Source organism: Lygodium microphyllum, chromosome 14, assembly GCF_053477565.2.
Source record: "Lygodium microphyllum isolate KBCC chromosome 14, Lygodium_microphyllum_v1.1.10, whole genome shotgun sequence".
Lineage (NCBI taxonomy): Eukaryota > Viridiplantae > Streptophyta > Polypodiopsida > Schizaeales > Lygodiaceae > Lygodium > Lygodium microphyllum.
The window spans coordinates 91,311,851-91,337,998 of record NC_141148.1 but is presented as its reverse complement, the minus strand read 5'-3'; the positions used below and the strand labels follow the sequence as shown (position 1 = coordinate 91,337,998).

The 26,148-nt window shown below is 40.9% G+C and overlaps 1 protein-coding gene across 2 annotated transcripts in view; it reads left to right on the top strand.

Annotated features, from left to right (window-relative positions):
* Positions 1 to 8,313: 8,313 nt before the first annotated feature.
* The window catches only part of LOC148025848 (ras-related protein RABB1c-like), a 69,552-nt gene continuing 51,717 nt past the window's right edge, over positions 8,314 to 26,148 (top strand). Inside the window, exons 1-2 of one of the 2 annotated variants that reach the window (XM_087693108.1) lie at positions 8,314 to 8,695; positions 9,277 to 9,416. In XM_087693108.1, the coding sequence (XP_087549234.1) occupies positions 8,650 to 8,695; positions 9,277 to 9,416 (186 nt within the window). In that variant the 5' untranslated portion in view covers positions 8,314 to 8,649. The remainder of the gene's footprint in view (positions 8,696 to 9,276; positions 9,417 to 26,148) is intronic. The other variant, XM_087693107.1, reaches the window with a different exon arrangement.

Here is a 26,148-nt window from a genome sequence, read left to right as displayed (position 1 = left end):
GAAGAATGATAAAAAGGAGAGAGAGGACACACACTTATGAGATCATACAAATGGAAACACATGTATTGAACATGCACATGCATACATACACACATAGTGCACATATGAACACATATATGTGCTATATATGTGTATACGAGAGAGAGAGAGAGAGAGAGAGAGAGAGAGAGAGAGAGAGAGAGGAGGAGGAGGAGGAGGAAAACTTATGGCACTAGATAAATGGACCCATACTATACATGACACATATACATACATACATACACGGTTGCTTTCTTTGTGATTGAATCACACACGAACCTTCTTGCCATATGAGATGTGCATTAGGGCGTGAAGTCCCCTAACTATTATTGACACCAATTCTTTGAACCCTAGTGTGAAGTATCGAAAGTGTCGAGAGAATCTAGGCGTGAAGCACCTAGTTTAATTTTAAGCATCCATAATTAATCCTTCAGTATAGCCATGCATCAAAATGCTAGTAGTGTCATTCCAAGTAAGTTATGCAAGCCAAACATTTTAAATTATGTAATATGTCTCTATCACTGATCATGTCATTATTTTCCATAAAAGCTCTTACATCATTTGTCTAAATCTTTTGAGATTGCTAACCTTTTGCCTCTTGTAGTATCTTCATGATCACTCACTTTTTATTTAGAATCTCCAATACACTCATAATCAAAAGGGATATTTTATACTTATCCCCTTCTTTCATTTCATCAAGATTTCTCTTAAAATCAATAAAATAATAAGTACAAAAATATATATAATAGAATTACAAGTCTAAATTTGTTGAGATTATTAACCTTTTGTCTTGTAGTAGTATCTTCTTGCTCACTCACTTTTTATTTAGAGTCCTCATTATTTTCCCCCTTCTTTCATTTCAAGATTCCTATTAAAAGGAATCAAAGTAAAAATACCAAAAATATATAATTGTATTAAAGATTTTCTCACAATCATAAAGTTCTAACATAATCAAATTGTGTTTTAAGGAATTAGTAGTTACTTGAAGACATTTGGAAACATGACTTGTAACATTGATGTCCCTTGAGACAATCATGGATCGTTGTGCACACTGATCTCTTTCGAATGTATTGATTTGCAAACTATTTGCATTAAATAAAGCAAGAAAATACGTTATGCTTATCTCCAATCAAAGTTTTATTCTTCATGTTGCTTGTGGTAGAAAGTAAAACATTTTTCATAGTATAAGGATGTTATTTTTTCACGATTTTAAGTAATTTGAGATATGCAAGCTACAACCTCCTCAACAAAGTGAGTCACAAGTAAAGCAACCAAGCTAGCTGTAATGGAGAGTAACTGGGGGGGAAAAGGATGTATGTCCAAGAAAAATAAAATGCATAAGCTCAGTTATAAGTATTGCTACTTATTAAAAGCATCCACTATTCTTGAAAGACAATTTTAGTTACAAAGTATTTATTCCAAACCAAAGACATGGCACAAAGTGGTGAGAGAAGATAGGAAATGGATGCTTTGTTGAAGTGCATGCTCTTTTGGGGCATTTGCCAAAACCACAAAATACAAGGGGGGTCGTAGGCTTGAATAAAATGCTAAAATGAAACCAAGGGATTTTGAAAAGAGGATTTGATGCTTAAGCAATCTGAAAGTTACAACCATGGACATGATTTTTTCCAAAATAGTGACTTGTTTGCCAAAATGAAACATTTCAATATCCTATAAAAAGGCAAGTACTTTTTCTAGGCCTACCACATGGCGCCTTAAACTTATTGTTTTTTTCTCAATAATCTATTTATGGATTCATATACAAATGTTATCTAAGTTAATGTGATACCATGTTAAGAAATTATGTAGCCCCATGGAGATGCATTAGCTTGTGCACATTTTCCCATCAATTTTGTGCTATTGAACATCGTTTGAGATTTTTCCTAGGTTGAAAAGGCTTATTCTCCAATATAGCAATTGTAGAAAGAATCATGGAAAACATGGCTCAAACTTGATAGAAGATAGCATTAAAACTATGTGCAATCATGTTGCTAGTCATTTAAACTAAGGTTTTGATCTTTAAGACTCTCATGTAGCTTTTTGCAAACGGAAAGAGGCATGTCATGTGCATGAAACCTTAGGAGTCATTGTCCGTGGTAGCACCTACAAGGAGTCATGGATTTAAAAAAAGGGGCAAAGTGTCACTTAAAATGGCATTTTGTGTGTTTTGGGGAAATCTTTTATTCTATTGTACGTATTTTTGTAAGGGGCTACCACCTCATTAGAGGTGATGATGAACCTTCTGTCGCTCTTCTTATGTAGGTGTAGTCCCCCTCCTCTCTTTTTATTCATGCAGAACTGCACATGAATGTTGAGATATCGAGCTCCACTCATGATACGCCAGGGTGACCGTTGTGCATTTATGTCACCGACGTGTCAGTTGCAGACGCGGTTGGTACACCGCCCATGAATAATAGCTACATGATAGCTATCCTTATCTACTCTAGTTCGTGGCTCAGTTAGTATGCCACCTTAGTTAGTTGAGTTTGGTTTGAGACCCATATATAGGGTTCTTCTATTTCTTTGTATGAGAGTTCTTTTGGCTTACACAACTAAGAAGAGGAAAACTGTTTTCAGCCTCCACCCTTGTGTGTCTTCCCCCATTGTGCAAGCAAGAAAGCTTCAAGCGAGACTCCTTCCTTCTCTCCCACAATCTTGACATGGTATCAGAGCCTTGTTCGTGGTAAGGAGCTCAAGAAAGCAAGCCAAGCTCGCGGTGGTCTGGTAAGAGGAGCAGTGTTGCTTTCATTTTCTGTTTCGGGAGCAGATCTCTGCAGGTAGCACAGCCGAAAAGTGCAAGAGTGCATTGTCTCAGGTTGAGACGCCCTTCGCGGTGAAGCAAGAGGGCAGTATATGCTGCAGGCGAGGGCTTTAGCCCTCGGCGACCTTGTTTTTTTGATTTGAGGTCATTTTGGGGCCTGTTTTGGAGGTGGAAGTTTTCTGCACGCACTCAGGAAAAGGCCCAGTTTTATGCTGTGCAGCCACCGTTCTACAGGTCAGTGAATAGTTACTGTAAAAATTGCTTTGTATGCTTGTACGCAGAGACATTGGGAGTTACAGAATCATCCCTGTTGCCTGTTGATGCAAAATCGTCACTAGGAAGTGACTGTGTGGTCAAATACCACTTTCGTTAGTTTTGCAGATTTTCCCTTGTGAGGGTGAAGCTGTGGTTTTTGCAGTGACAGAATTTTTTGCAGTCTTCTGTAATGGCATCTGATTCTCTTTCACAGATTGTCACTGAAAAGCTTGACAAGAACAACTTCCAAGCATGGAAGTTTAGAATGACGAATTTCCTTATGGGAAAAGGATATTGGGAATTTGTTGCAGGAAATGAAGAAGAACCAGTTCTTCTTGATGTTCCCAATCAACAGCAAATGCAGGCATTTAAAGCATGGCATGAGAGAGCCAGGAAAGTTATGTATTGGCTGTCTATCAGCATTTCAGACTCTATGATTGTGCATATTCAAGATGCAAGTACGCCAAAGGAGGCATGGGATACTTTGTCAAAAATGTATAGCACAAATACGCAAGCCAGGAAAATGCAGCTCAAGCAAGAGTTGCACAATGTGCAAAGAGAAAATATGAGCATCAACGACTACCACATGAAAGTGAAGAAGATTGCAGATGCACTTGCTTCCATTGGGTCACCAGTGGAAGATGATGATTTAGTTTCTGTGACCTTGAATGGTCTAGGAAAGGATTATGCACAGTTTCGGACATCCATTTCAGTTCGTGAAAGATTTCTTGATTTTGAGGAGCTGATTGCTCTTCTAATTTCTGAGGAGCAAAGAAATGGTGGTGCATCTTCTTCAGGAGGAACTTCAAAAGAAGCTGTCTTCTACTCAAATGCTGGAAGAGGTAGAGGCAGAGGTAGAGGAGGCCGATTTGGAGGCCGTGGTAGAAATCAGAATATGCAGCAAACTCAAGAGAACCAGTCCTATGGAGGAGGACGTGGTAACTCTAGAGGCAGGGGGAGCCAAAGAGGTCGTGGTGGATGGCAAAGAGGCCAAAATGCAAACAGTAATGTTGAATGCTACTACTGTGGTAAAATGGGTCATATGGCTAAAGACTGCTATAAAAAGCAGAATGACATCATGAATGGAAAACTGCAACAAGGGAATTATGCATCTTCTAGTAGACAGGGTGATGACAGAAATGAGCACTTGTTTATGGTGCAGCACATGAACAATTCTGTGACAAGTGCAGAAGAAAGCAACGATGTATGGTATGTTGACTCAGGTGCATCAAACCACATGACAGGTCATGCAGAATGGATGGAGGATGCAAGGAAAATGGAAAAACCAGGATTTGTGGAGACTGGTGATGATACTACACATCCTATTGTGCAGATTGGAAAAATTCCCTTGTCTATGCAGGATGGGAAAAAGAAATACCTGTCTGATGTATTTCATGTCCCGAATATCACCAAGAATCTGGTTTCTGTTGGTCAAATGGTTGAACAGGGCTTGCAGGTCAGATTTAATCCTCATGGATGCTTTGTTGAGGATATGAAAAATAAAGGTCGCTTGATAGCAAAAGGAAAGAAGAAGGGTAGAATGTTTACATTGGATGCAGACATGTCTGAATTGAGTGCAGCAATGTTTGCACATGGGACCGGTGTAGTTGCAGATATTGATATCTGGCATAAACGCATTGGTCATGTTAATGTACAGCGACTTAAATCAATGCAGGCCCAAAATAATGTTGCAGGTTTGCCAAAATTCAAGGTTGCAGAAATGCATAAGGTATGTGAAGCCTGTCAGTTTGGAAAACAGGCAAGGAAACCATTTCCTAGACATGTTCAAGAGAGTAAGAAGCCATTGGGATTAATCCACTCTGATGTGTGGACAACTAAAGCTGCATCTCTTGGAGGCTGTCATTATTTTGTCAGTTTTATTGATGACTATAGCAGAAAAGTTTGGGTGTATTTTATGAAAAAGAAAAGTGAAGTTTTTGGGCATTTCAAAACTCTTAAAGCTATGGTTGAAAAAGAAACAGGCTTGCAGATAAAATGCCTAAGGTCAGATGGAGGGGGAGAGTATCTCTCAAATGAGTTTGCAAGGTTCCTGCAGGAGCATGGCATAAAGCAGCAATATTCATGCAGTCATACCCCACAGCAAAATGGAATTGCAGAAAGAAAAAACAGACATATTGGAGAGGTGTCTCGTGCCATGCTCAATGAAAAAGACCTGCCAGATTTTTATTGGGCTGAAGCAGTTGCTACAGCAGTCTACATAATGAACAGGACTCCCACTGCAGCAATACATGGAATGACTCCAGAGGAGAGGTATACTGGTAGGAAACCAGATATTTCTCATTTGAAAATTTTTGGTTGCATTGCCTATGTACATGTGCCAGATGAGTTGAGATCCAAGTTGGATCCAAAAGCTGAGAAGTGCATCTTTATTGGTTACTCTCTGCAACAGCCTACAGTTGCCTTGTCGAGCACAGAGGCTGAGTACAGGGGTGCAGCAATGGCTGCATGTGAGGTAGCTTGGTTGCATAAGCTACTTTATGATATGCATCAGTCTACAGATGGGCCAGTTGTCATTTATTGTGACAACATGAGTAGTATACACTTGGCAAATAACCCAGTCTATCATGCTAGAACAAAGCACATTGAGGTGCATTATCACTATGTGCGAGAGAGGGTTTTACTAGGTCTTATTGATCTAGTTTATGTCAGCACAGAGGATCAGGTAGCTGACATATTCACGAAAGCATTGGGCGCAGAGAAGCTGCGCAAGTTCAGAGACCTGCTTGGTGTACAGGAATTGGGATTGAGCTCGAGGGGGAGTGTTGAGATATCGAGCTCCACTCGTGATACGCTAGGGTGACCGTTGTGCATTTATGTCACCGACGTGTCAGTTGCAGACGCGGTTGGTACACCGCCCATGAATAATAGCTACATGATAGCTATCCTTGTCTACTCTAGTTCGTGGCTCAGTTAGTATGCCACCTTAGTTAGTTGAGTTTGGTTTGAGACCCATATATAGGGTTCTTCTATTTCTTTGTATGAGAGTTCTTTTGGCTTACACAACTAAGAAGAGGAAAACTGTTTTCAGCCTCCACCCTTGTGTGTCTTCCCCCATTGTGCAAGCAAGAAAGCTTCAAGCGAGACTCCTTCCTTCTCTCCCACAATCTTGACAATGAAGGGCCATGTGGGTCACTCACCTCTTCCCTCCAAATCCTTTTCTACATCAACATCCAACCGTTTTTTCTTTTTTTAGTGCTCCAATTAAGTCCATTTCCTCATTAACGGGCATCACGAGCATTGCCCCAACCCCTCCCTCTCCCCCATGATCCATTTGAGCCTCATAAGGGCATTTGGCAACATGAGGCTCTGTGTGTTATCAATAAGCTTATAACTGAGAATAGTTAATATAATTGTTGCTTGTCAACATCAAAGTGGCATGTAAACAACATAGATTACACTATGATTGTTGCAAATCTATTAGAGCATCATTTCAGAAATATTGTGAAGAACAAAGTGAGACACAAAATACAAAGTATGTAGTTATGAACCATCATCTACAATAGGAGAATACATTGGAAATATGTGGCAAGATAAGTATTGTAGAGATAAGATTACAACTTTCACAATAAAGTGCTAATTACATGGTGAAGAGGTGATCTTGAAACTTGTAAACTAAATGAAAACACTAGTTAGTAAGGACCAAAAAACATTGATAGGTTGCTAGTGTTAGGGGACCACCTCGATTGTCATCCCCTCAGATGGTAGAGCATGCTTTGATCAGTTAAGTTTATAGAAAGGAGCACAAAATTGCCATTTATCAATTTGTGGTAGATGCAAATATAAATGGCTATCATGAGACCACAATTTATTGATGACAAAATAAGTGCTTTGGTAAGTGTCGATAAGGAAGATTGGAGAGTCACAAGAGTAGCAAAATAGGGGAGTGATTCAGGACTTACAAAAGCTTCGTGAGCTATGGTGGTGGGATAGCCATGTGAGCTTTGGAAAGGGTACACTAGTGAGATTGGAGTTGTGATTTTAGAGGACTCATTTGGGGGGGGGGGGGGGGGGGGCAAGGCATCCACATAGCGTGAAGCATCCAAAGCAGTACTATATGAGATGGAAGGCAGTTTTTCTGTTAGCCCTAGTGAGTGAGTGTGTGAGTGTGTGTGTGAGTGAGTGAGTGAGTGAGTGAGTGAGTGAGTGAGTGAGTGAGTGAGTGTGTGCGTGCGTGCGTGCGTGCGTGCGTGTGTGCGTGCGTGTGTGTGTTCCATGGGATTGCTATAGGAGGGAGATAGAGGATTTGTACAATCCTAAATTTTCAAACTCATGACCTAGTAAGGTGTTCATATTGCTTGCAAAGGGGGGGGGGGTATCTTAATACCTCATGAAGGTTTTTAACATATTTAAACCTTAAGTGTTCAAGTTTGTTTTTGCATAATTGGGAGCTGATAAAATGGATCATGGTTTCTTTCTCAAGTTTCAATAGAGGTGATTGGGGACTTAGCTCTATTACAAAGGAAAGGATTGTTTTCAACTTTGAGAACAATAGTAAGTCAATAGGTGACAACCAAGGAAAAGAAAGAGATGATGGCAACAAGTGGCAAGCACGATGATATGTTAGAGCCCCTTCATAGGTAAGTTTATTGACATGGAGAGATATCCAACTTAGCAAGTAATTGTCCCCACACATGTTCATTTTTCCATGGCCCCAACCAATTGCACGCTAGCATGAGAAGAGAGAGAGAGATTTTGTGTGCAATGAGAAAAGAAAAAGATATTTGTAAATTTGTCACTTGGCTATGCCATGTCATTGACACTTTACATTAGCCAACTAAGCACCCCTTCAAAGGAGAACTCAGATTTACTTGTGAGGAAGTTGAAGTTGATGTTGATGTTGTTGCACACATGGTGGCTCCTAAGACTTAAGGGTAATGAAACACGCAAGTCAATTGACCTATGTGAGGTGGATATGAGTGAGCACATACTTTAGGATGCTTGGATGGTTGTTAATCAAGGCAACATGAGCAATGAGGCATGTTTGGATGGATTGGGTAGAGTTTTGACATGCGTGAAACTTTCTCATTGCATTGACTTGGAGAAATTCCCCTTTTATAGTCCTCTCTCCTACTTGAGTGGGCGCCACGATGCTCCACAACGCTTTGGATGGCTATTTTATGTAGTCCACCATGAATGCCATCGACCTGCGCGTGGAAGGGCTCTAAGGTAACCTTCCCATGTAAAAGTTGCTTGCTTGTGTCATGGCCCTCTAAGCGACATACGACAAAACCGTGAAGCAACTCCAAAGGGAAGAGAGAGACACTTGGGAAGCAATGCATATGCCAAGTGGGATTAACCATCTCCATAACGTATTCATGTGCGTCTTATGTTTTGTGTTTGTGCTTCGAGAATTGATTGGCTTCCCGAGAGCGAGAAATCCTCCGTCTGGGTCCGTCGATCCTGCGTCTGCCGGACACCAAAAGCCATCGCCATTCGATCTGTCGGCGTCACCCCCACTTTCCCCTTTCGGCACAAGAACAACGGCAGTTACGACCGTCTTCGTTTATCCACTTCCTCTGCCAACAGGAATTTCGCCCCCAAATTTTTGCCTGTATTAATTCGGAGTCGTTCTTCCACACACACGGATACAGAGCATGTCGTACCAATACCTCTTCAAGTACATCATAATTGGCGACACTGGTACTTCCTCTGCCTCACTCAGTAATTATATTTGTTGTTGATTTCTTCTCTTTTTGCTGAGGAATGCATCACTCTGATGTCTAGAGTCAGATCGTTAAATCTATGGCTTCAGTTACAAGAAGTTTAAGACAAGTTCCCATTATAATTCCCACATTGTGAATTACGACATCATGATTCTGCGACGGAGGGACTGCATACGTAGCTAGGCGCGGTTGGGGCCGACCCACCTAGCTAAGTATGCGTCCCTCCCGAGCAGAAGCTCATGATGATGCACACTAAAGGGATAAACAAGGGACAATAACAACTTCTTGTGAGTGATGTCCCATCATCTGATGCCTGCTTGCATGTAGCATATTAATGGTGAGATGCCGGGCATCATATGTAATCGGTGGAATAAGCAGCTATGGGAAGTCCTCTTGAGAGCCTTTTGGAGTTATTGGCTTTGTTATTTATGCGTCAGATTTACTGTAAACAATTTTTCTTCGGTTAATCTACTTGAATTCCAAAAGCATTCGCTAATTCTTATAAAGGGACTTTACAATATTTTGATTGACTAATAGTCCTCTTGTTTCTGTTTTCAGCGGTAGGAAAGTCATGCCTTCTCCTACAGTTTACAGATAAAAGATTTCAGCCTGTACATGACCTCACGATAGGTGTTGAATTTGGAGCAAGAATGATAACTATTGCTGGCAAGCCTGTTAAGCTGCAAATTTGGGATACTGTAAGTGTCTTAATATGCATGCATGCTGTGCAGATCACTATCTCTAAAGTTGTTATCTTTTAGTTTAATGAATATTATCGAGGGATCAAATGAGTGATCAATGACATGGCAAAAGGTTAACATACACTTAAGCTGCATGCTTGAAGTAGTCAGATTTAGGGCTAATCACTGCATGATTCACATTTCTTTATCCGTCTGCATTACACCATGAAGGATTTACAGAACCAATAAGCTTGATAATAAGCAAGCAGGTCTAGAGAATGATAATGATGTGCTGGTGATGATCCTCAATAGTAAAATAAAATGCCAAGGTGGGCCATAGAAAAGTGGGTTTTAAAGTTCATAATGCCATTATACTTCTTCCTAGATTGATATCCTTCTAATTGTCCTGGCTTGAATATGCACATGAGGGTAGATCCGGGCAGATTATTATCACGAGTTTGATGGACTTGTTTTGGCCTATGTTTCTCTCCACGAATTGGTTCTTATTGTAGGGCTTACTTGTAAGCAGTATGGTTGATCTGCTGCCTTTTCCTGGTTGTGAGCTCCGTTAGAGTCTATTGGAGACAGAGCAGCTTTTGACATGCTTAGGGTCTGCATGCATTAGGAGTTGTCACTTAATTTTGTTTTCAGCCTATTCACACAGTATACAGCCTTAGAGGTGCATTTCATGTTTTTGCTATGCGTCAACGTGAGTGGCATCTTTCTCACTGGGTGGCCAGTTTTTGTGTTTTAGTCAGCCTATGGATGAGCAGATTGGCCACATTTATGAGAGGCAGCAGCGGCTCAATTCGTCAGCAGCAAAGTTGGTCTGTTTCCTGCCCATGCCCGTATTAGGCAGCCACACACATGCCTCCAGCTTCTACAGCATCCTTTCACCTCAGTCACATCATCATCGCCTGCATTATCTTCATCATTTGCCATCAGTTGGGTGCCCTCACTGACGTGGCACTCACATGTGCAATGGTTGACTGTTGGCAGCCTGTATTTGCATTCAGATCAGAGTGTTATTCCTTCGGCTTCATCTGCATTTTCATCTTTTCTCATACCCTCTTCTTTTCTCTTTGTATTCTTTTTGCTTCTCTTGCTCTCTTTTTTCATTGTATCATTGCCAGGTGCTATGCGCAGAGCTCCATAACAGCTGCTGCATTTTCTCTTTATCTGTTGTGCTTTCTCTCTCCTCACCCACTCCTGATCTTGCTGAGGTCATGTTGAAAACTCATCGCCAAGTGGAGATAGTAGGCAACATTAGTACACAACTCTTTTTGGCGTCTGTCTACAGGCTTTTTGAAGGACATAACAGAGTAGACCAGCATTATTGGCACGATCTGCTGGACTGTGAATAGAACCAAGACCATGAAGACTGCCAAAGTGACAACCAAGATCATGAAGTCCAGTGCTCTGACTGTTGTGACCATGAGGATTTTCGTGAAGTTTGCTGAGATCAGAAGTATTGTTCCAGAGACAATTGTGATTGTATGGATTGCAAGGATCGAATGCAAATCAAGGTGCAGGCTGTGATCAGCCTCCTTCCCCTCCCCCGCCGCTTCATTTTTCCTTTCCCCCTTCACCATACACGCTCTCTATTTTGCAGATGGCCAAGGTGGCACCCCTAGTGTAGGTGCCCTTCCTCCCCAACCTCTCGGAGAAAGATGAGCATGATGGCTCAAATTGGGTCATTTGGTCTTGCAAGATCGAGTGCATCCTCAACACATTTGATCTCTAGGACTTTGTTACTATCTCTACTCCCCGTCCCATTGTGGACCCTCTTGATTTTGGCAGCCTTGTGGGATTGGCTCAATTCTCGAGCCTGTTTCTTCCTTTTCATGAGCTATCATGATTCATTTCTTGTCCATGTTCGCTACAAATGCGTCCAAGGTCTGGACCCAATTGTCTTCACTGTATTCGATCATGACCTCTGTCCACAAAATGACCCTTGAGATGAAGCTATGATAGCTTTATGTCACAAATTCCTCTCTTCTAGTTGGCTTGTCTTATACTTGAAGATAAGACCCCATAAGCACAACTATGTGCATGGGCTTCACAAGAATTCGGCTCACTGTGACGTGCATCTTGCTCAAGCACCAATGGGACTAGCTTCTCCCAAGTGAGTGCCTCCTAGCTACGAGAAGTGAGAAGACTAGTGTAGAACACATCGTATGTCGGTGACGGAAGATGTGAGAGAAGCGTCACAACTAGGTCCCCCAAAGAAATGTTTGTACCGAGGGATACAAACTCATCTTGAATCTCCTCCATCTTGTGGATGTGATCCCTCATCGTAGGGGAATTTGTGAGAACAGAAAGGTGTTATGTCTTCAACTCAAGAGATAATTGATGCCCAAATGTGTGGATCCGGAAGAGAGATACCAATCTCCTTCAAATCTCTACGGCAATGCGGATATAACATGCACGAGCACAGAATCTATACAACTCAAAAGGAGAAAAGAGCGAGCACCCCGATCCCGTAAAGTTGTTGAATCCGCGGCTACACCATCATGAGGATCCATGGTAGGTCGTAACATAATCCCAAGGGTCACAATTGTCGAGGAGACGCTCCATGCAGCACAACCATAGAGGGTAGTTTGTCCCATTCAGCTTATTGGAGGCAGGTAGAGAGGGTAGGACTAGCACCTACTCGAGATGTCATCAATGCCAATCGGGGACCAGAAGGCCATGGAAGAATATAATGGGAAAGAGGGATAGAATGATGGTCGGTTTGAATGATCCTGAACCACAAGATCCCCCATAGCATACATGTTGTCCATAGATGTCCTTCAAGAAATACCTGCAAGAAAACAAGAAAAATGTTGCCACTGGAGTCTGAGATGTCCTCCACCTGTATGGGGTTCATCAATATGCTGATCAAAAAGCACTGTAGACGGGGGGAGTATCTGAGGTGAGAGAGAGGACTCAACATTGCGCAGAGGGGCAGATCTGCAAAACACAGATATGGCTGCAATAAATGCAGTCGAAACAGGTCAAAAACCTATCGCCCAGCCAAGAAAGAGGCTGCTTGGCAAAAAGAGTGACTATCTAGTAGAAAGTACAGCAAAAGGTCTGTCTGCCTGTAGAAACAGGCTGCCCAGCACATGAAAGTTTGTCGCCCAGCGCCTAGATAAGGTCTCATGGGTGTGTGTGAAGCCGACCAGAGCTGGAAACTGCCCTGCAGGAACAAAACGCAGATTGGAGGTGGTTCAGCTGCCTGAAACACAAGACAGGGCCTACTGAAATTGTGCCGCCCACAGAGAAAACCTGCCGAAAGAGGGGGGTTCACCTGCCTCAAATGCAGGTCTAAACCTGCTGCATGTGTGCTGGATGGGGGACTGCTTGCAAAATACAAATGGGATAGACCAGAAAATAGGCCGCCCAGCCTGTCAGAGGACTCCTGGATGTAGAAATAATGCTGCCCAGCACTGTAAGAAGCAAAACGCAGGTCTGCTGCCCCCAAACTGGCAATGGAGATGGCTGGAACTGTGAATAGAGTGCTCCTCTTCAAAATCTCTGGCTCCCATGTGTGGCTCTGATACCACGTGAGAGTGCACAACAAAAAGAGGAAAGTGAACACAGAGAGAAGAAGGAGACAAAGAGAGAATGCTGGAAAGAGAAGGAACAATGTGATTGTAATGGCTGAAGGTACAAGGCTGCAACAGTCAGCCCCGACACGTAGCTCTATGCATTAGTGTGGGTGCCAGATGGTAGCAGGGGGATGAGAGAACGTGGAGCGTTGGTTGATCATGAAGGATCAATGATGGATAATGAAAGTGGGAGGGTACAAAAGTGGCAAAACCCTACATATGGTCAAACCCCTAAATATAGCCAAAAGTGCCCAAAAAGAAATGCACTAATGTGCCCTGCATCTAAAGTATCTAAAACACATAAAATGATAGACAAATGCAATGTTACAACTCCTAATGTCTTCGTTTGACTTAGATTGAGGCTCACAGGCAAGAGATGACCACACAAGAACACATGATTACTAACAACTTTGGTAGTTTGGTGGAAGGCGGGGAATTCATGGTCATGATAGTGCTATTCAAGAGTTGGCTTATGACGAGTATTGAGATTCAACTATTTCTACTCTTTATGGTTAGGGATTGGTATGATCGACATTGATATTAGTGTCTTTACAAGGCACCTTGGTGGTGGCTTGATCACCCATTGCTTGGGTATCCATGGTCTTGTTTGATTGTTAGTTGTAAGTACTAAGGTGATCATTCATCATTGTAGTTTATTGTACTTCTCCCCCATGATTTGAGAGAGGGTGTAAGCATTGTATATATCCTGGGTTGTCAAGCTCACAAGTAGAAGGCATTTCTCACTTGAGTTAGGTGCATGTAATGCTGGCGAACCTCATGGTTAGCCACACTTAATACTGCATGACTTGCTCATTTATTTGTGTTTCTTCAGCCTATTTATTAGTGGCCTCCCCTTCACTACATATCATTCATCATCATTGATTCATACGAGTACACTTTCCTTCCTGATGGAGAGAGGAGATTTTAGCACTTTGCTGAGGATGAGATTGACTCCATTGAGAGATATCATAGTTGATAGTTGGTTCCTTATCCTCCTAGGAGGGAGATTATTAGTGTGAAGTGGGTTTTTAAGACTAAGTATTTAGTTGATGGGACTTGGATAAGCATAAGGCAAGTCTTATTGCCAAGGGTTTCTTCCAAAAGGTAGGCTTGGACTATTCAGAGACATTTTCTTTGGCTGCCTTAGATTTTTACCATTCAATGGTCTTATCTCTTGTGGCCCATCATCATTGGCCAGTGTACCAGGTGGATGCCCAATCAATCTTTCTTAAGAACGTCCTTAAGGAGGAGATATGTGTTGAGATCAGCCTCCAAGTTTTTACTATTCGTTTTGGATTGTGAGGTGTACCTATGCTATTGACCTTCAAGATGTTTCCATTGTAGAGACTTCTCTCTAGGATTTGGATAGAGATCATCCATGCTCTCCACAAGAGATGGAAGAGGCTATTGTTAGCCTAGGTATGAAGTAATTGTGTGATAAATGAAAGAGAAAGAAAGAGATCACAAGGAATGAAGACCAATGTACTGGTGAATGAGAGTATAATGCTTGAAGAGACCACAATGAATAATGTCACACTTAATGTGCTAGGGTTGCTTAAAGTGTCTTTTCATAGAAAATCCTAATCTAAACAACTTAACCGCCATAAGAAACCCAAACCCTAGTATCACTAGGGTCCTATTTAATAACAATAGCTAAAAAGCTCGGAACATAGGATCAAAGGGCATCAATGCAAGTGGACTACATAGGATAATTGGTGTTGTGGAACTTGTCTCATAAGTGCCAAGCACATTCAATAAATCATTATTATTACTGGCCATTTTTGACGATGAGAAATAAATAATTATGCTGAAATGAAGAGAGAGAAAATAAGTCCCAGAATGAAAAATTGCCAAACCGTTGAAAAAAATTCATGTTGATCACTCTGTGGAAATTGAATAACAATAATAATCTTTCTCTTTTTGATTGACTGCTGAGAGGAAAAAAATATGCTAAAACATAGTAATTTTGAATACGTTTAAGGTTGATAAAAACGGGCAATTAGCATATGCTGAAATCAGTTTCAATGGCTGGAAAGTTCCTTAAAAATATTGGACAGCAGTACAAACATATAAAATTCACCCGAACATTGCAATTCTTCTTCAATCTTGATGGAAATTAGCATGAACAGTCCATGAATTTGATTGAAATTGATAAAAGCCCCAAAATTTAAGACGAAATTGGAGAGGAATTGTAGGTGCTTAGTGAAATGTCCCAAAATTGCTGATGATTGTTGATAAATTTGTGCAATTCGGTCACAATTTTTTGAGACTCAATGAAAAGCCTAAATTTTCTTTCAAATTGGTCAAATGAGATTTTGAGGAAAGCCCCAAATTGTGCTTGGGTGGAACAAGTGTGGGAACAGGGACCAAACGCTTTCTAGTTGCGAACCAATAATAAAACCTTCATGCTTCATCCAAATGTACAAAGCTTTAACTTTGACCCAAGGGGATTTTATAGAGAAGAAATTTTCTTATTTCTTACTCAGTTCTTTTGTGTCACTCGTAACCTTTGGATTCTCATCGAGACATTCCATTTAATGAAAAGAATCCCACCATGGATAAAATATTGTAGTGTCATAATTAATACATTTTCTTAGTTGTTTAAACAAGTTGACTAGCACAATTATATTGATATGTCTCAATAGAATAAACATACTGGAGAAAAAAACTTGTTTTGGGTATGATTGACAATTTCTCCTCTCCTCTTCTCTCTCGTTGGAAAATGACAGCTAGTTATGGAGGAGAGAAAAGAGAGACAATGAGAGTGTGCTGAAGCGAAAAAGTAGAGTGTACTTGCTGAATTGAAAGAATGAGAATGAATGGTATAAGATAGGTCTAAGATAGACCTAGTTCTAACTCAACTGGAGTTAATTGACTCTATCTCTAACTCTAGGAGTGGTGACATTGCTTATAACTTTAGTTGTGTTCACACTAAGAACTGAAAAAGAACTAAAGACTAAAACATTGGGCCCCCCTTGTAGTGCCAATGTGGTAAAGTATTACCGAAGGGTAGCAAGTTTAAGGACTTGCGAAAAGCCTCAAACTTCTGAAAATGTTTGCAACATTTTTATGTGTAGGAATATACATCAAGCTGATCTCTCCTGCATAGCATCTCTCTTTGATATAATGGTAATGTATCTTAATATGTTTCATGTGCACGTGTGCCACTGCAATAGCACTTTGGCTGCTAGAAAGAATGGGTGTAGGACCCTTCGATGGTAAATGTAGATTAGCCAACAATTTGCGCAATCATATACATTCCACTGTAGCTGTGAAGGCTGCCCTGTACTCAGTCTCACAGGATGAGGTAGCCATTGTAGGCTATTTCTTGCTTAGCCCTGAAATGCATGAATTGCCCAGAAAGAAACAGTGTCCACTAGTAGACTGCCTAGTGTTTGCATCACCAGCCCAATCTGAATCACTGTAAGCATGTAATTGCAAGTCTTTCCCCCGGGAAACAATAATGCATATGATTGAGTACCCTGCAAGTATTTGAAGATCCACTTAACAACTTGCCAATGTATAGTCCGTGGTCTATGCATATACTTGCTCACCTGGGATACTGCATATTGAATGTCAGGGCGTGTGTTGCAAAGATAAATAAGATAGCCAACAACCTGGCTGTAAATTGCAACATCAAACATCTTTCACCATCATGCATAGACAACTTTAAGCCTAGCTCCATAGGAGTGCACATAAGTTTGCAATCTTACATATTAAACCTATGTAACAGCTTATCCACATACTGTGACTTTGCCCCAAATAATAGTGTAGATAGTCCATATCTGACATAGCAAATGCATGTTTTAATTCAGCCTTGAAATCTGCAAGGTCCAATAAGCAGCATGTCATCTACATAAAGAATGATAATCAGCAAGTTCCCCCCTTCATTCTTAATGTATAGAGAGGGAGCAGTTGGACTGTTTTTGAACCCTTTGTTGGCCAAATATGCATCAGTTTTAGAGTACCATGCATGAAGAGCCTGTTTGAGACCATAAAGAGCTTTGTTTAGCTTGCATACCATGTGCTCTTTCCTCTTAACCACAATCCCTAGAGGTAGTGATACATAAACATCCTCATGCAAATCCCCATTCAAGAATGTTGTCTTAATGTTCAATTGATGTATCTTCCAACCATAATTTGCAGCCATAGCAATTACACATCTCACTGCACTCATACGGGATGTAGGAGAAAAAGTCTCTTCATAATCTATGCCCTTTTTCTATGCATATCCTTTTGCTACCAACGGTGCTTTGTACATGTCAATGGTATCATTAGCCTTGCATTGAGTTTAAAAATCCATTTTGTGCCAATGGCCTTCTTACCAAGTGGTAAGTCCACAAGATGCCATATAGAGTTAGTGGCAATAGAGTCTAACTCATCTTGCATGGCCTGCATCCAATGTACATCTTGTTGAGCTTCATCCAAGGAAGTAGGCTCATCATCATCCAACAGTGAACTCATAAGTACATGCTCATCACAATCATCTACTTCCATAAAATCGGCCAAATGGCCCCCCCCTGCATCATGTGCTGCATGTCTAGCAACCTCTCTAGTGCGTTGAGCTAAAGGAGCATCTATTTTACTCTCCTGGAGAGTTTGTAATAGCCATCTTGGGACTGTCTTTGTTGCATTTACAGCAGCCCTTTCATGCTGTATTGCATCTTTGCTTGCATGTGGCAAACCATCATCAATACCCTATTGTTTAGGTGCATATGGTGCAGCAACAGTTTGTTGTATTATGTCTATCTGGCCATTTACAACAAGCACGGACTCCAAAGAAATTGGCAAGAGACCCTCAAAGATATCACCAATGTCATGGGTGGCTGTCATTTGAAACAGATCATGTGAAATGTTGTGTATTCTATCCGTGAGCTGAGAGTGAAGGTGCAGAGAGTTGAGAGCAGTAGAGTGAGAGAGTGAGCACGATACTTGATGTTTGGTACAAAGACTTGTGTACCACATTTTAGGTTTTGAGTATATATAAAGTACAAAAAGTGAAAGGGTGCATTCATACCCGAACATGGTAAAAGGCATGGTGAGCCTTTATTCCTAACAACCTTCCACCTAAAGGCAACGTGCCTAAAGGTAGAGGAAAGAATCAACTAAGTCTATGTATGTACAAAGCTCAAAGACACATATACTATCCAACCCTCATTATCTGGTGGCAATGAGCAAATTGCTCGGCTGGAAGATCCTTTGTAAGAAGGTCTACAGGATTATCATCTGTATGTAACTTGACAAGCTCAATGCCTTTGCTGTCAAGTATATCCCTAATAAAGTGATACTTTACCTATATGCGCTTTGTCTTTGCGCGAAAGATAGGATTCCGTGCTAGCATGATAGCACTTTGATTGTCACAGTGGAGTATAGGAACCTCTGTAATCCCAAGCTTTGTCACTAGACGTGAAAGCCATAAAGCTTCTTTGCATGCCTTTGTGACAACCATATATTCTACCTCTATAGTAGACAGTGCAATACACTTTTGCAGCCTAGATATCCAAGAGACTGCTCTTCCTGTGAACATAAACACATAGCTTGAAGTAGACTTCTTGCAATCAGGATGGCCAGCATAGTTTGCATTTGTGAAACCAATAACAGGTGACTTTTGCTTACCAAAGCAGATACACAAATCCTTTGTGCCCTTAAGGTATCTCATGATACCCTTCATTGCTTCCCAATGCTTTTTGCCAAAATATGCCATGTATTTGCTAACCACTCCCACCGCAAATGCAATGTCAGGACATGTAGCAACCGTAGCATACATCAAGCTACCAACAGTTGAAGCATAGGGTATCTTAGCCATTTTAGCCTTTCCATCATCTGATGTAGGGTTGTCATCTGCACTAAGTTTCACATATGGAGGCAATGGTACACTAATAGCTTTCGCCCCCTCCACAATGAAACGTTGCAGAACTTTGGTAATATACTCCTGCTATGACAGATAAAGAGGCCTTTGATCTGTCTCTGAGTATACGCATGCCAAGAATGTGATTTGCCTCACCAAGATCTTAAATATCAAAGCTATTGTGTAGACTCTGCTTTAAGGAGTCCAAGGTATGAATATCCTTGCCTACAATTAGCATGTTATCCACATATAAAACCAAGAGAATAAGGCTGCCATTTGCTGTCTTCTTGGTATATAAGCAGTGATCAACTTGAGAACGATGAAATCCCTAAGATTGCATAAATGTATCAAATTTGTGATACCATTCTCATGGTGCTTGCTTCAGCCCATACAGACTTTTGTTGAGTTTACATACCATGTGCTCTTTTTCCTTTGCAACAAAAACGTCAGGCTGCTGCATGTAGATTTTCTCATGCAAATCACCATGTAAGAAGGCGGTTTTTACATCCATCTGTGTGAGTTCCATGTCCTCAGATGCAACCAAGCCCAAGATGGTTCGCAAAGTAGTCATTTTGACTACAGGAAAAAAGATTTCATCAAAATCAATTCCATGTTCTTGCTTGTACCCTTTAGCAACCAAGCGTGCCTTGTACTTGGGCAAAGAACCAGAGGTGACTTTCATTTTGTAAACCCATTTGCAAGGTAGCACTTTTTGTGCGTGTATGAAATCCCAAGTGCCATTCTTCATGAGAGATTCCATCTCTTATAGTATTGCTTTTTGCCATTTCTTACTATCCTGTCTGTCCATTGCTTCTTGAAGTATGACGGTTTACCACAATCTCTTAACATGACATAATCAGCCACATAGTTTACTCCAAGAACAAATCTATTTGGCTGTTTTTGCACTTTGGTCAACCTAGGGACCCAGTGGTCAATATTTGCTGGCTGTTCAGCTTGCAAATCTGCATTAACAGCTTGTTGTTCTGCAGGTACAGCTTGCTGTATATAACTGGTTCAGGTTGTTTCAAGTGCACATGTTCTTGCTGAATTTGTGGGACATCATGGGCAAGATCCTACTGATCATTTACAGCATCATTCCCTGCATTTTCAGGGACATTTTCAGCAGGTATTTGCTGCTGTCTAACGGGCATTCTTTGCTGTCCTATTGGTACATCCTCTTGGAATAAAACCCTTTTCGAACCTCCTCTGTTCTTTCGGGCTGTTCGTGCATGCGATCTTCCCGGAAGATGACATCATTGCTACGTACTATTCTTTTCTCGGGATCCCATAATCTATACCCCACTTCACCTTCATCACCATATTCTAGGAAAATACATTTACAGGACTTTGGTTCAAGTTTTCTGTGTTCTTCCTTGTGTATGTGCACAAATGTCTTACAGCCAAACACTTTCAAGTGTGCATACGAAGGTGGCTTGCTCGATCACACTTCTTGGGGAACTCCCCTCCCAAAAAGACTTGTTTGATGACCGATTAATCAAGTGTACGGCTGTTATAATAGCCTTTGCCCAACAACCATGGGTAAAGCAACATGTGGCAGCATTGTACGGACCTTGTCTTGAATGGTCCTATTCATACGCTCTGCAACACCATTGTGGGATGGATTATGAGGAGTAACAAGCTCCCTTTTAATCCCTTTGCTGTCACAAAAGTCTTGAAAGGCTTTGGACACATATTCCCCACCATTGTCAGAGCGAAAAGTATTTTAACGTCTTGCTGGTCTGATTTTCAGCAAGTGCCAAGAATTTTTTAAATTTATCCAAGGCCTCGTCTTTGTGACGGATTGGATAAACCCAAACTTTACGTGTGGCATCATCAACAAAGTTAATAAAATACTTCTTCCCCTCTAGAGATAATCCTGGCATTTAACATACATCTGAATGTACTAACTCTAAGGGTGAAGACTTTAGAGAGATTTTTTGTGTGACGTTTGAGCATGTTTACCATAAATACAATGATCACACTTCAAAATCAGCATACCTCAAAGACTGTAAATAACCCAAACGAGAGAGCACTTTCATTCGAGATTGACTCATATGTCCCAACTGGCTATGCCACAAAGAAACACTTAGCTGCTCAGTTATGGCGACAACATGGTCATGCACACTAGATACATGCAAAGGATACAGAGTATCACTTTTGGACCCCTTGGCAACAATGCGGGAGCCCTTACATATTCTCCATTTGCTCTCCCCAAAGGTGGTGTGATAGCCTTCATCATCTAGTTGCCTTGTGCTTATCAAACTCTTCTTGAGCTGAGGTACATGTCTCACATTATGCAAAACAAACACACCATGCTGAAATTTCAGTTTCACATTGCCAATGCTTGCAATTTTATATGTATCGTTATCTCCCAAGTGGACAACACCATGTACAGCACCATTGTGGTCAGAGAACCACTCATGATGGGGTGTGACATGAAAGGACGTACGTGAATCAAGTATCCAAGTGTGAATATCATCCTCAGAATCTGCAATCAATGCATGTGCATCCAAAGAAGAAGCTAGAAGTATATCACCATCATTGTCATTATCATGAGTGACTACATTAACCTCTTCTATTTTCACATTGCTCTTTTTGACAGGCTGTCTATCCTTGTTTTCAACCTTGTTGGCTTCATTGTTTTTGTTTTTTCCCTTCTCTTTCTTTAGTTGAAAGCAATCCCTTTTGTAGTACCCCTTTTTGCCACAATGATGGCACTCCACATTCTTTCCACGAGATTTGCTGTGTGCTTTGTTTTCAGAACTGCTCTTATGCTGAAATCTGCCTCTAGTATGTAATGCATTTGAAGACTTGTTTGCTGAGTTATTCTACCTATTGAGTTCTTCCATCAGCAAAGAATTCTCCACATCAGAGTATAACAGCTGAGCATTCGAATTACTCAAAGCTGTCCTGAAAGTATCTCAACTTTCAGGTAGAGTGCATAGCAAGAAGATAGCTTTGAATTCTTCATCAATATGAAAATCCAAAGCAATCAGTTGACTGAAAATTGAGTTAAACTCATTCAAATGTACAGACCACACTGCATATGCTGAATTCAGTTTCTTAATGTTTAAGAGCAAGTTGTTTGACACTGAGAGATCAATGGTAGAGTGAGCAAGCTTGTCCAAGTCATCCCACTCATCTTGTTCCATGTCTGCTGGTTTGATGGGCTTTACATGTTTCTTCTACACCAAGACATTATAGCATTGTTTCTGCCAGATTGCAAAATTATGGGCACCCTCAAGCTTCTTAATGTGCAGAAGACTACTGTTGTCATTGTTTCCAGCCATAATTTGTAGTCCCCAATTGACTAACCAGTCACCAAAGGCTAGCCCAAATATGACACAAGTGACCACAGCGCAGTACCAACCAGCAATGAAAATCCCAAGATCGCAGAAATTTCAGATTTGCAAATGAATTTTCAGAATTAAAAAATGTCGTTTGCTCTACTCCTCAAGCAATTTCTGGCATAATTAGAGACCAAGCTAACAATTACATGTGAAATCCCCAAAATTTCACTGCAATTTCTGCTCCAAAGGCATTCTTGAGTATAAATTTGACAATTTGGGTTAAAAGCCCCAAAATTTTAGAGGATAATCCGTTCAAATTGTATCAATTCAAGTATCCAAGTGCATATACCAGGCAATTCTTGCACAAATTGATGAAATTCTGCAAAACCCCCAAATTTCTTGGGTCCAGTGTGCATAAATTTCACTGAAATTGGAGAAATTTCATTGAAATGTGAAAAACCCCAAAATTTCACGGGCAATTGTCATGAGAACATGTATTTTTGAAACCTCACTTAACATGTGGATTAACTTTTGATCACATGATTAAGTAAATGTTGCACATGTGAGGTGCGAGTGGGGTTAGAGTAAATTTACGAGTCTGGGACCCGAGGAAATCACGGGATATCAAAGGCAAAAGTTGCTATAAGTTATGCTGCACAAGTACTTGGTGGTATCTGGTGCTAGTTGTTGGCCTAGGTTATTCATTTGACCATAAGTGTTAGTTGATTGACACTAGAGAAGTGGCGTTTAATGGTGCCTAACACCAATCTGATGGTGAAAGATGGCGCAGAGACTCTCGCAAATGGAAATTGCCTAGCCAATTTAATTATTGGTCAGTCAGATTATTTTTCTGGGCATTGAAATAATTATTAGATTAATTTTCAGTATTTAAAGACTGAAAATTAATATTTAATTATGAATAATGCTAGAAAAACCATGCCCATGCAAGACTGAAAAACGTCTTTAGAGGCTGGAGAGGAGAATTTTTAGTGTATTCAGCCTGCAAGAGAGAGGAAGGAGATGCGGCTGGTCTGATTTGTAGCCATTGGAGGACCTTCTAAGGAAGCCAGGGGTAGGAGAAGACCAATCAACAGTAGGTGATAGCATCTATAGGCTGTTGAGACAGGGCAGCAGCAGTAAATGATTGATTTTCTTCAATTCTTTGCATCTACAAGCTGTTGTGGCAGAGCAACAGCTGGATTTGACTGATTTTTAGTAACTCTTCATGACAAAACTCTGAATTTTCTCTCTCTACAGCATATGATTGAATAGAACAGATCAAAGTAATTTGAAAATACCTCAAAAAATCATATTGACTCGTTAGGCATCGAGTATCCGTTTCCTCTTCCTTCTCCTAGGACTATCTACTTATCATTTCTCTAGGAATAGAGAAAGATCAAAGTCTAGAAATAGAAAAGAGAAAATCTTGCATTTCAATCATCTCTCTCATCTCCCAGTCATTTCACAGCCTTGCTCTGAAGATCTCAGCATTTGGACCCTTGGAGGCTGAGAAATTGCAAATTTCTTTGCTGTAAACCCTAATTTACAGCAAAAATTAGGGTTTAGCAGTAGCCTCAGAAAGCATGCCAGAAATTGGAAGCTCCAAGACTTGGATTTTTCAGGGCTGAAGGTGAATTTCAGCTAAATTCAGGTGGAGGACTAGCTAGCCATTGAATTTGGGGCATTTCCATCATCTTTGAAGTGAGTGAAGGCCAATTAAGTGCCCGAATCAAGGGGCAAATCAGATTGAAGACTTGCTGGTCATTTTGCACAGTAAGGGGAGTTTGGATTGCGAAGGGGATTGGGAGAATCCCATTGTAAATCAACTTTTTCTTCAATAAAGCTAAAGAAATACCGAAAGGGGCGCCAATTTTGGGGCCAATCGAGTGTGCATTGTCCAAGATCAGTAGGTAAATTTGTATTTTCAGATTTGCAAAGCGTTAATCAGATTGTCCACTTTTGCATTAAAGTCCCCAAATCTGGGAAAAGCCTCAAATTTCTAGGAGCATGTGCATAGATTTGTATTCTGTGCTTGTATGCGTGAACGCTTGATAGGGAAGGGAGAGGAAACTGAAAAAAAAAAGGAAATTTCAGATTAAAAAAACGTTGACTCTCGAGTGGATTCGATTTGTGGCCCGCCTGGTCATGGATTTTACACCCGTCCCGTCTGGTCGCAGCCCCTTCTGTTCGCCGTGTGCCTGCAACATGTCTCCACCTAGTTATAGTCGCCCGTTGCCTATCTTCTCCTGGTTTTGGTTGCTTGCCACCTGTCTTTGCCTGGTTTTGGTCACGTATGCAGGTCGTGCTGAGGCTAGTCGCGCCAACATATTGCCTGTCGACTGCCTCTCTTGCACTTGCCGAACACCGACGATTGGTGCTTGAAGCTCCTGCTCACCTGTCACGCGGCTTGACGGCCGTCATTAGCTTCGGGAAGTGTGCACAGCATGTGTGCTTTGATACCAGTTTATTATGTAGGCTGTTCGTGAGCAGAGTGAAGGTGCAGAGAGTTGAGAGCAGTAGAGTGAGAGAGTGAGCACGACATTTGATGCCTGGTACAAAGACGTGTACCACATTTTAGGTTTTGAGTATATATAAAGTACAAAAAGTGAAAGGGTGCATTCACACCCGAACACGGTAAAAGGCACGGTGAGCCTTTATTCCCAACATGAAAATGTGGCATTTTCAGTAAATATGACATCTCTATTGACAAAATTTTTCTTTGTGTGTGGATCATACAAGTGATAGCCCTTGCTTTCAGATTGTAGCCATTAAATATGCATTTTACAACCTTGTCATCAAGCTTCCCATGAAGCTCTTTTGGAACATGTGCATAGACTATACAACCAAACATCCGAAAGTAGTCAACCTTGGGTTTTTTGCCATGCCAAGCTTCAAACGGGGTGATCATCTTTAGTGCCTTAGTGAGTGCACGATTCAACATATGATTTGCACACTAAAGGCCTTCTAACCAAAATTTATGAGGTAGCCCCTTGCTTTTGAGCATACAATGAGTTATCTCTATAAGAGTGTGATTCTTTCTTTCAGCAACACCATTCTACCGAGGAGTCATTCTAATGATGGCTTGTTATGTAATGCCATGATCAAGCAAATATGTCTCTAAAGCACGAGACATGTACTCCCCCCCTCTATCCGTGTGAGGTGTTTGCCCTTTCAAGCTAGTTTCAGCCTCAAGCTTTGCAACAAGATGTTTAAAATGCATAAACACATCAGATTTTGCTTTCAGCCCATACACCCATGTCTATTGAGAGTAGTTATCAATAAATGTAACAAAGTAAAGATGACCTCCGAGTGCACGTGTCCTCATGGGACCACAAATATCAGAGTGAATAAGCTGCAATTTCCGGACAGCACGCACTGCACCATTCTTTTCGAAGGCAAATCTGTGCATCTTGCCCAAAATACATCCCTCATATGCATGAGGAGGTGGAGATTGGGGAATTCACTATATTTATAATCTCTATATCACATTCGATCAAGGCTTATTTATAAATATCCTTATCTGTGAATTTTTCTTTAATAAAACATAACCCTTTTCTATTCAATTTGTAAGTAACACCTTTATATGGGACCCTTTTGTATGTAAGGAAAGTGTAAAAATGATATTTTAAAAATCCCTTATGTTGAATCCACATGATACATACATATATTTATGACTGATTTTCCAAGGAGGTGGAGTCTCCATTGGAGTGAATGTATCTACCATATGACACCTCTAAAGGGTCATGAAACTTCCAAAGATCATATGTCCATAGTGGACATGCCATAGCTTCACATTTTGCATAGCGAGTGACTGCCAGAGCATCATGAGACTATGCATCATAAGTATCCAATAAAAACAAATCCTTATAGAAGGTCCTAGATAGCTTGAGTGCGTAATCCATCTCCCTGTCTGTGACAATGCGTTTGTCATCCTCAAAGATGACCTGAAAGCCATGATTATTAAAAGCAGAGATAGACAACAAGTTCTTTGTAATGCCAGGCACAAACGAGACATCTAG